General features: G+C 38.3%; 1 protein-coding gene across 3 annotated transcripts in view; it reads left to right on the forward strand.

Annotated features, from left to right (window-relative positions):
* The window catches only part of acsl1b (acyl-CoA synthetase long chain family member 1b), a 27,451-nt gene extending 18,985 nt beyond the window's left edge, over window positions 1-8,466 (forward strand). For all 3 annotated transcript variants that reach the window (XM_060886458.1, XM_060886459.1, XM_060886457.1), the window contains exons 12-21: window positions 88-222; window positions 667-801; window positions 1,611-1,706; window positions 2,045-2,117; window positions 2,224-2,312; window positions 2,423-2,539; window positions 4,036-4,179; window positions 4,404-4,505; window positions 5,649-5,720; window positions 6,509-8,466. In XM_060886458.1, coding sequence (XP_060742441.1) covers window positions 88-222; window positions 667-801; window positions 1,611-1,706; window positions 2,045-2,117; window positions 2,224-2,312; window positions 2,423-2,539; window positions 4,036-4,179; window positions 4,404-4,505; window positions 5,649-5,720; window positions 6,509-6,649 — 1,104 coding nt within the window. In that variant the 3' untranslated portion in view covers window positions 6,650-8,466. The remainder of the gene's footprint in view (window positions 1-87; window positions 223-666; window positions 802-1,610; window positions 1,707-2,044; window positions 2,118-2,223; window positions 2,313-2,422; window positions 2,540-4,035; window positions 4,180-4,403; window positions 4,506-5,648; window positions 5,721-6,508) is intronic.
* The last annotated feature ends 3,296 nt before the right edge of the window (window positions 8,467-11,762 follow it).

An 11,762-nucleotide genomic window follows, 5' to 3' on the forward strand; every position in this document is an offset into this window, starting at 1 on the left:
CGTAGCCATCGTAATAATGACGTTTTTGTGTAAGCACATGTATTGTGACCATTAACCTTGTTTTCTTGCGTGGTTTGTGTCTCTCAGGGCGTAATGCTAATTCACGGGGGTCGTATCGGCTATTTCAAAGGAGATATCCGCTGCCTCATGGACGACCTTATGACTCTGCGGCCCACCGTCTTTCCGGTGGTGCCACGTCTGCTCAACCGAATGTACGATAAGGTTAGCTGAAAACGAAAACGGGAAATATTTTACACATGAAGATCTCATAGCGGTATAACTTGTAATAATGTAGTCATTATTACTAAAATGAATGATTTATACAGCATGCATCCTGCTTACCATATAAGGAGCTGTCGAATTCTCAAATTTGATTGGTCAGATGGTGATGCAACATGATTAACAGATCTCATTTGTTAGACAATCAATAAGATTAAACATATGATTTGTTGTTCTTTATTTAATAAAAAAAAAAAAAGTAATTGTTCAGAAGTTACTGTTAAGAAAAACTCGACAGTAGTGACTCTGCATCACCACAGGCCTCGCCATGGATCACACCACCTCGCCATGATTCATTATTTTCTTCTAATAGCACATACTGTTGGGATTTAGTGCCTACTTGTAAGGGCAGAGAACGTAGGAATGATTACAACGTGTGTGTTTCAGATCTTTGGCCAAGCCAACACTCCTCTGAAGAGGCGGATCTTAGAATTCGCCTTCCGGAGGAAAGAGGCTGAGATGTTGAGTGGCATCATGAGGCGAAACAGTATTTGGGACAAAATCATCTTTAAGAAAGTCCAGGTAAATAATTCCCTTACTTCTGCTTTATAGAGTTGCATACTGGGATGTAATGCACCATAAACACTACACACAGTCACCTTCCGGAGGGATTTTTATACACACGAAACTCTGGCTAAACAGAATCCTGGGTCATGTTGATCTGACATTTCACACTTCTCATACTTTACCCGAGGCTAATAATTAATCCTGGGTCTTTATCATCTGATGTTTCATGCTGTACATTTACTCGACCCTGGTTTAACCTTCTGATTTGCATATTTTCAACATCAGCAACGATGACTGGGTAAATACAGCATGACCGATTTAAATAACGGCTTGTCTCATGCTTTCATTTCAGCAAGAAGAAAAAAAAAAAACGTTGCCATGTTAAATGTCACCTACCTGGCTGTTTTAAGCCTCCTGAGATACACAAAGGCAAGGAAACTCAGTTGACACAACACTGTTGCCGTGACGTGCAAAGCGGGATGTGGCACGCTCCGTTTAGTTTCTGATCCGGTTCAGTTTCTGTCGCTAAGCATCTAGTCATAACACTAGACCGTTTCACACGTTGGGCAAGAACACAACAAAAGCTTCAGTGCAAGGTTTCATGACCGCGGGTAAAAAGCAGTGCGTCTAAATTACACGTGAGAAATGTTCCTATACTCGGGACCAAACGCGGTGTGAAAAGCCACCATGTGTTCTTGGTGACCTGGAAATATTTCTGTGCACAAACCATGTACTTCACACTGCACTGAGATGGGGTTTTAGTATTGACTGTGTGTCTGAGGCCTGATGATGCTCAAAGCTGTTATTTCTGCTGCCCCCTGCAGGACAGTGTTGGAGGAAATGTGCGCTTGATGCTGACTGGAGCTGCTCCCATCTCTGCTCATGTGCTGACTTTTCTACGTGCGGCTCTGGGATGCCAGGTCTGGGAAAACAAAACACACACCATTTAAATACCCTTCGTTATTTTCATCGATGCTTTTGTATTGTTGAATTTCATTTAATTAAAAATCTTCCGATTCAAATTCTATTTGTCTCACACACAATATACGGTGCAATTGTTTTCATTTCTTCAGTTAAAAAAAGCATATCACTACTTCAGTGGCTAAGACTGTAGATTTGTGCCTAACAACTGCTGCTAAAATCATAAAGATTGCCATGTGCTCATCCCAGGACTCTTACTCACTGAGCATTATTTTAACACATAACGCATGTGTGCGTACGCGCGTTTAAGTTTAACCGTGCTTTCGCCTGTGTTCAGTTTTATGAAGGCTATGGTCAGACCGAGTGCACAGCCGGCTGCACGGTCACGTTAGCAGGAGACTGGTCAGCAGGTAACACGTGTTCCCACACTGACTTGTGGACTCATTTGTGTTCTTCGATCTGTGCTTTATTCTGTTCTTCACTCTACATTTTTTTTTCTCATTTTGTCGACTCTAGGTCACGTCGGACCTCCTCTCCCATGTAACCTCATGAAGCTGGTGGATGTTGCTGAGATGAATTATCTGGCTGTGAACGGAGAAGGAGAGGTGTGTGTTGTGGTGTTCTTACTTAAGCTTTGTATACAGAGAGAGGTTTTTTTTTTGTTGTTGTTGTTGTTTCTTTCTTTCCACTGTTGAGCATTGTGTCTGGGTGCTAGGTGTGCGTGAAGGGGCCCAATGTGTTTAAGGGATATCTGAAAGACCCAGAGAAGACTGAGGAGGCCATGGACCAGGACGGCTGGCTCCACACAGGAGACATCGGCAAGTGGCTACCGGTAGGTTTTACTCTTTAAGAACCTGTGCCGTTGGGTTTTTATGTCCATTTCATTAACTAATATTTGAGTAGTTATATTCATGAGACATTATTGCATGCAAACTGCATAAACCAGTTCAGGTGAACTTCTGGCCATGTGTATTTTTCAGAAAGGTTTTGAGGAACTAATTGTTATTTATTTATTTATTTTATTTTTTTAGTTGTTTCCTAAAAAGAGAACTAGTCGCTGAATGAGTTGCTGGATTCGATTCTGTTTTGCATTTCTAACAATCATTTTTGTTATTGTTGTCCTTCAGCTTCTCCCTGTTTAGAGTCGCCACACATCATCTGATCGGTGTATTTGATTTTGGCACAAGTTTTCCGTATTTCTAAACACAGCCCTCTCATTTTACATTTGCGGCATTTAGCAGACGCTTTTATCCAGAGAGATTTACATTTTTATCTCATTTTATACACGAGCCTTGCTCCAGGGCCCAGCAGTAAATGCTTGGTGGACCTGGGATTAGAACTCTCAACCTTCTAATTGGTAGACCAACACCTTAACCATCCAGGTTTAGGACCGGCACTGAGAGTTAATCCTTTATACCCCTTTTCCACCAAAAAGAACCAGGTGCTGGTTCAGAGTTAGCGCTGGTGCTGGTTTGATGTCGGTTCCACTGGTGAACCTTCTAAGAACCGATTTGCCTTTCCACCGGCTGGAGAGCATCACAGAGCCGAGTCAGACGTCACTGTATATGTGTCACTTTACACAGCAACGTCAGCGCAGCAGCGGCAAACACAAACACATTAACAATGGCGGATGTTGTTTTACTGTTAATGCTCATGGCTTTGTGAACCTACATTTACATCCAAACGCGGCAAATCCAACATGTACGTGCAGCTCCATGTAATCTGTATAAATGGAGGTTGTAATCGAGAAAGTACATAACGTTATTTTATCATTAACACAGAAAAAAGTTAGCCTTAGCATGTAGCTACTTACTATCATGTGTGCTGATAATGTATCATATTGCAGTAAAGTAAAAGTGTATTAAACATTAGTATACTTAAGGTACATTATCAAATGCGCTAACAGTAGCCCCGCCCACAGCCCCTGACACAAGCGGTTCTTAAGTCTAGACCAGCAACGTTTTGGTGCTACTTAAGAACCACTTTTCCTGGTTCAGAGCCGGTGCTTTGGCTGTCGAAAAAGAAAGAACTGGTTCTAAATTAGGCTCTGGCTCCGAACCAGCACTCAAACTGCCTCGGAGGTAAAGGGGCATTAGTGGCTGGGTTGGTTCTTTGCCCAAGAACCGAACCTGGGCCTTGGCATTGAGAGCGTGGGATCCTGGGAATTTGCTGAGAGAACCACACTGTTGTATAAAATAAGGACTAATTTCATACATAGTGCCTACTTAAACGTTCTATTTCTCAGTATCTGCTACATACACACGTATGGCACAATGTTTCAGTTTTTTCTCTCATTTTCAATCGGTGTGCCTCGTTATCTTCTGACAGAATGGCACTCTGAAGATTGTGGACCGTAAGAAGCACATCTTTAAGCTGGCACAAGGAGAGTACATTGCCCCGGAGAAGATCGAGAACATTTACATCCGAAGTGAAGCTGTGGTTCAGGCTTTTGTGCATGGTGACAGCCTACAGGTGAGACAGTCACTATGACTGAGTATCTCCTTTACCTGGACTTTGATACGTGACACCAATTGATTTATAGCTGTTTCAGTGCAATACATAAAACATTGACCACCAAATAAAAAGTACTGGAACATCAGAAAATGAGACAGAAACAAAAGGTGCAAACTGAAACTCAAAAAGGTTGTAAATAAGAGTAAAGAATTGAGAGTTTTTGAATTGTACCTCTCCCACAGGCCTGCCTGGTGGCCATCATTGTGCCTGACCCGGACTTCCTGCGTGGCTGGGCCAATAAAAGAGGATATCACGGCTCATACGAGGAGCTCTGTAGCAGCAAGGTAATGAGATGTGACAAGTTCTAAAGCAAACATTCAGTTATGTAAAAATCAAGAAATACTCCAGTTTTATTACTTATTTATTTTTTTATTTATTTCAGTCTGCATTTATAATCTATATGATTTGAGCTAGATTTGGACAGACAACCTAATAATCCTTATATTTACTCCAAACAGGTTTGTAACGGAAGTCTGAAGGCAGTTGTTAAGTTGCATTAAAATGCACTAATGTACACTGTAATACAGAGTGTTAGTAAAAGACATGTTCTGCACATTAGAAAACACTGGAGAAACGAAGTAAAAAGAGAAAACTTTCTTAGAATGTACACTGGCGTTCCATTCAGCCGGTGGAATTGAAATCAGATTATCTTTTTATTTTCAGTATGTATAAAATAAAAACGGAATAATTTTATCTCTGTGAGTGCATTGTAGTGGTTGAAGATAAACACCATTACATTTTAGATGCTTATGAACAACAACTTGGGGCATCACAGAGAGCAGAAATGGCTTTAATATCACTGTTTACTTAGATAGAAACATTACTGTGAAAAAATATTAAACAATTTTTAGGTTTTCTGGAACTTTTTTATGGCCGTATTGCCCCTAGTGGGGGGGTGGGGGTGGGGGGGGGGGTGACAGAAATACATATGGGGGAAAAACTACAAATTCTTAAAGCTCTGACTGTCATGTTCCAACTCCACAGTGGTGTTTAATGACTCGTATGAAAGTAGACAAAAACATTCAATACTGAACATGGACACAACAAAACAGGAGCAAATTCCTGGGGCAAAAGTGTTAAAGGTTTAATAATTACAGATTTTACTCTGTATGGTAATGGTTTAGGACTTCATTTCCAACGTCCTTTGACTGTTCAAGTGTTAGCTACATTTTTAAAGTGGACTGTTGTAAGTAAATTCTAAGTAAACTGGCTTCTCTATAATCACACAAACACTGAAGACATGGCTTCCTGGGATCATGTTGAAAACCGATGGTGTTTGTTTAAAAGCTTTTAAGCCTTAAGCCGTAGTTAGTATAGCGTTTCCATTGTTTAAATGGAATGAACTTGTGTCTTGTAAACCCACTTTATTATAGTAAGCTTGTGAACCTGTATCCTGAAGGTAAAGATGTTTTCTTGTTTACTTGCAGGAAGTGAAAAACGCCATATTGGAGGAAATTCTTAAATTGGGCAAAGAAGGTGGACTGAAGTCTTTTGAACAGGTGAGGTTTATTCTAACAAAATATAGAAAAGGGATTATTTTACACACACACACACACACATTGACATCACCACATGTCAAGAATAAGGACCCATTAAGCGTTAGGATGATGTCATCAGAAAGCAGAAATTCAGTTCAGTTTTACTTTAAACATTGACACAATGCTCACTCACTCACTCACTCACTCACTCATTTTCTACCGCTTATCCGAACTACCTCGGGTCACGGGGAGCCTGTGCCTATCTCAGGCGTCATCGGGCATCAAGGCAGGATACACCCTGGACGGAGTGCCAACCCATCGCAGGGCACACACACACTCTCATTCACTCACGCAATCACACACTACGGACAATTTTCCAGAGATGCCAATCAACCTACCATGCATGTCTTTGGACCGGGGGAGGAAACCGGAGTACCCGGTGGAAACCCCCGAGGCACGGGGAGAACATGCAAACTCCACACACACAAGGCGGAGGCGGGAATCGAACCCCCAACCCTGGAGGTGTGAGGCGAACGTGCTAACCACTAAGCCACACTGTGCCCCCCTGACACAATGCTATTTTACAGAATTAAATAAATAAACATTTATCCCTAATGAACAAGTCAGAAAGTGTAGGTGAAGACAAAAAAACCTCTGATGATGCTCAGGAGAAACTTTTAAAGGAACCATCTTCATCTGGGAGATAGATACAGTAGTAATACCCAACACTCAGCCTTACACTTCTTTTAAACTCTAAACTGCTCTCCAGGCTGAAATGAACGTCTTTAATGTGCTGCTATGTGTTGTAGGTGAAGGATATCGCTCTGTACTCTGAGATGTTCTCCATCCAGAACGGCCTCCTGACTCCAACGCTTAAAGCGAAGCGTAATGAGCTCAGGAACCATTTCAGACAGCAGATCGATCAGCTTTACTCCAAGATCCACATGTGAGGGGGGAAAAAAAGGATTCCAGGGAATGGATTTGATGGAACACTGACATACAACACTATCTGTCCCCTTCACTCTCCAATAGTTTTACTTAAAGTTTTACATAATGAGGTTTGGGTGAAGTGTTCCTTTAAAACAAACTGTGCCTTATCCACAATATCCACAATGTCCACTGCCTTATATATGCATCGGGAATGAGAGAACATTTCATTACACTTTTTACCTTTCAGGACATTTTAAACTCCTCAGACGACCTCCGTATGCTGCCTTAGATCCAGAGCAGGAAGATTTTAAGACTTGATGCTACTTTACCCAAGAGACCTGGATTGAGCTTAGGCTTTTTTAGGGCAATATAAAAAGCTTTTCTTTTTCAAAATAGATGCCAAAGAAGCTGCTAAATTGTGCTAGTACAAAGACTTACCTCGTGCCCTGTATAGAGCTTAACAGACGGATGTCTGCTTAGCTGAATTGAAACATCACTTTTTTTTTTTTTTTTTGATGCCAACTTGTGGCTCCACAATAAATAGAGCCTAGATACATAAATTAAAATTATGCAAATGTGAAACTTTTTTTTTTCTTCTTCAAATGATTTCAATGCCATAGGCTTTAGCATTGCTCATACAACCTAGACATATAGAAATAATATATACTATAAATAAATACTTTTTTTTTCTCTACTCTGCTTAGATCACTTTGGCAGCATGACTCAAAATTCTTTTATTATAATCTATAATTGTGGAAAAGGCAAATTTCACATATTTATCTTAAAGGAATATTCTAGGTGTCCCAAATTTCCCAGTGTGACCGAGAACATCTTTAGGATATAAAGAGGTTTTTTTGTTAACTTCATTATAGATGGAAAGCCTGAAATAGAGATGGATTTATACGACTCAGATTCGTGATCACGATGTACAGAAAGTGCTACAGAATTCAGCAACTGCCCTTAAACTTTAATAGCAAGTGAGGTGTGAGTATGCTTGGGCATGTTTAAGCACTTTTTTTTAACACAGATGAATTTTAAATTAAAGTTTTAGGCTAAAAAATGAATGAAGCTGACTGTATAGGGAGCCTTCTGTCACTCGGGTTGGCCAATAAGGTGATGAAGCTTTGTGCTATATATTTTTGCAGTATGTATCTACATAGCCATGAATTCATATATATAATATATACACTGTGTGTTGGTGATTTTATGTTCTTTTGCTGCTTGATTTCAAGAAGGATCCGTAGCACGCATTCCCTAGGCTATAGCTAAACATCCCGGATATGTTGCCATCGCAAGAACAAAGCTCAATGTTGACTATTTATATGTTTTTTTTTTTTGTGTTCATGACAATGATAAATAATAATAATAATAATGTGGTGTATTGATTTGTTTTATATGTGCCTGATATGAAATTAATCAAATTGCATCGAAATATTGAGTATTTCTAGGTTCACTGTAGTTTTAAACTTGTTTGCCTGGTTTGATTAATTTATAGTGAAGCTATTTAACCGGTCCTGATCTTCTTTGTACAGTAATGCCTTCTAAAAGCTTTCTCTGGAAATCAGACGTCAAAAATCCCTTGTGCTCTTGTTCCTGTGTTTTTGAAGGGTTTTGTTAATTTCGGAGTTTAATTGAGCGCGTGTGTGCGCGCACGTGTGTATGTTTCACATATCCAAACAGAAATATTCAAATAAACATTTTATTATGTGTGTTAATGCAAGCCGTTGACGTGTATGTGAGTTGTGTGATAGATGGACCTCACTGAGAATAAATGTGATTAACTGGAAAAAAGTCTCACTGAATGATAGCAAAATAAAACGAGCTATTTAGAGAATAATATTTTGAGTCTACTTTATTTTTACAGTTGATATTAAAATGCTAATAAAAGTAACAAATATCTGACCGCCAATAATCACACATTATTGTGATGTTTAGATGACTGGGGCAGAGCATCTACAAAACAACGGGCCTTGTAAGGTTTTCCCAGCATGCAGTGGTTCTTACCTACTGTACCAACAAGTCCAATCCATTGTGGCCTCACCTCACAACGTGAAGGACTCCGGATCTGCTGTTTACATTTTGGTGCCATGTACCAAAGAAATCTTGAGTTTGATAGATCACAGCTGTATTTAATCAGGTGCTTTGAAACTGATGGCTGATTGGTGTGTGTATATAAGACTCGAAGAGACATAAGAAGAGGAAGGATTGATACTTAAGCAGGATTGTATGGTATTCTACTTAACTTAACCTTATTCTACAATTTTGAAAACAAACAGAATGAATATATTGTGGTTTTTTTTTTGTTTTTGTTTTTTTATTTGGACCAATGCAAAGTAGGATTAATTCAATACTGTATGTGTTCAATGTGACGAGTGACCAATTTCCTCCTTTTGTTGGAATGTTCCCTACATGGACTACAGAGTGTCCTATTCAGATCTGATCAGTGCTCAGCCCTTTAACAAAACTATAATCGGCTATGGTACCGTATTTCCCGTAACAGCACGTGACAAAGAGTTTTATTGCTTCTATACCACAGCAATTTGTCAACTATTACACTTGTGTTTTTCGTTAGTAATTAATATCATAACTTTAACCATTTTGTGATGTGAATGGTCTTAAAGAAAAGTTCCTGAGTTGATTTGTGGTAATACGTATGTTGTTCTTATGTAAAAAAAAACAAAAAAACACAGAAAGCATGACATCCTCCGTCCTAAACATTCTCTGTGCTTAAAAACGTGTAAAAGAAAAACATTTAAAAAATAAAAAAAAAAGTAGATGAGTAATGCCAAGCAAGATTTTGGCAAAAAAAAAAAAAAAGTCTGAAAGCATAATTGAGGTGAATGTAGTAGTGACAAGTAAAGGCATGTCTCTGTCAGCACTTCAGTACTATAAGGATCCATTACTAATACTAATTAGATCCCTCTGTTTCTGTTAAAACCATGTTTAAGTGCAATATTTTATTTTTCACAATTAAGGTATTTGATCTGTGCTTTAATCTGTGCTCAGATTGGTGGTAGCTCAGTAGTTTAAACACTGACCTACTGATTTGAAGGATGAGTTCAAATCCCAGTTTTATAAATAAGATGATGAAAAAGTAGCTGAATAAAGGCATATGTCAATGATGTAAATGGGTTAGTTTCATTTAACAGTAATTAACGCTATTACTTTTTGTTCTGACAGGTCACTTGTTTTCTATTCAACAGCAGTCTGTTGTCTTTTAATCTTTAATGTGAAGTGAAATGTGATGTTTTAATGTGTTTAAATAGTCTTGGGGGAATCTGTTATGCATACAGACATCCGCAAGGTGGCGATATCGAGTTGGATATTAAAAAGCAACTGAAAATTCAAAAATGAAATGATTATTGCAGTCTTTTAAATATTTCTGTTTCATTAAATGTAATGCATAGCATTTAGATTGTGTATTAAAGGATCATAAATAACGAATACTAGTTATACACAGGTCAGTTATTTGTTGTTCAGTTTCGCCTCCCGTGAGGATGTCTAATAATTTTCCATTATTTTCATTTTTTTCTGTCATCATCTGGAAAAAAGTATACATGCATGTGATTGGCTAGAAAAAATATCATACAATTTATTATAAAAAGGATGTTTACAGACTTGTATTTTTACATTTTTAAATAATCAATGATTATTCATTTTTTCATTCATTCATTCATTCATTCATTCATTCATTCATTAAAGAAATGTTTTTAGCCAATGGTTTATATAATGTTGTGGAAGTTCCGAGGTTAGAGAGATTTAAAGAATAAAGTATAACACTGGTAGACACACGCAAGAGTAAAAAGGTTACACAATTTATTGTGCTCAGCTGCACAGCAGGACCCAACACTCCACATGTAGCATGAAGGATGAAGGGCCAAGATCATTGATTACATCAAGGTTTTATAGACAGAACTCAAGAAACCCAAACATATGTAAAAGCAAAACATCATCAATCATTGGCTCAAAATTACCTCATGCATCTCCTGACCAAGCTAATCTGACCAGGCCAAGGTCTTCTAGAGGACGTATTGGACATTGTTTATGGACAACTCGTCCCCAGTCCCTTGTCATAATCTTAACAAAACCTACTGATGACAATGTCAGTCTCTGGTCATGACGCACACAGGGTACAAGCATAGAAGGACAAAGCCTTATGAACATCGTAAGATTAGAAATTTCCACCACAATTCCCGCATTTTGTCCCTGGGACAATACACAAAATTTCAATAATCATTAATCTCTAACCAAATCTAGACTCTAAATAATATATGCTATTACTAATAATCAACTACTTTATCCACAGTATTATTAATCATTTGCTTAATCAGTATCACTTAATCAGTTATGAATATGTTCTCATATGGCTTAGGCTAAGTTTAATCATGTATAATCTCACATCAGCATATCATTTCCCTTGTAAGGTTTTTCATGAACGCGTCATAAAATACATGAACTTAAGTTTCATTGCAGTGAACTGCAGATTATTTTAGTTTAATACTTAAAACATTGTGGAAGGTATGCTGTACATCCTATGGCGCTAGTATTAGACAAGAACTTTGAAAGTGTCGACAGAGAGTTTCAATTTTTCCTTACAGGAGCCGTTTCTACTAGTTTGGAGAGTTTTGCACTATTACGCTGATTAAGACGCAGCACTGTATGTTCGTTTAGTTCACTACTCAGCATGCAACTGAGTAATCTTCTGGAAAATCCTTCGACAAACCATTTTTTTGAGTGTGTGTGAGTGTGTGTTTATCAGTGCACTACACTAGAGTGACATTCACTTGTATGAATCCTCTATTAAAGACTATTTTATACACCAATGCACTCTTAATGCTGTTTTAAATAAAGGAAATAAAAATATCTGACAGTGTGACCTTGGGACAACCCTGGTGTTCATGAGGAAAACAAAAAAACCTTAGCAGTATTTATAAAACAAACAAAAAAAAGTAATTATGATAGAGATATCTTTCTTTTTGATTGTAGAGGTTAGTGTTAGGATTAATTACAGGCATAGCTCGAATTAGCTGCATTAATAATTATATCAGTGAAAAGTTTTCTCAGTGAATGGAAGATAAGTGTGTGTGTGTGTGTGTGTGTGTGTGTGTGTGTGTGTGTGTGTGTGTGTGTGTG

Source organism: Tachysurus vachellii, chromosome 14 (assembly GCF_030014155.1).
Source record: "Tachysurus vachellii isolate PV-2020 chromosome 14, HZAU_Pvac_v1, whole genome shotgun sequence".
Lineage (NCBI taxonomy): Eukaryota > Metazoa > Chordata > Actinopteri > Siluriformes > Bagridae > Tachysurus > Tachysurus vachellii.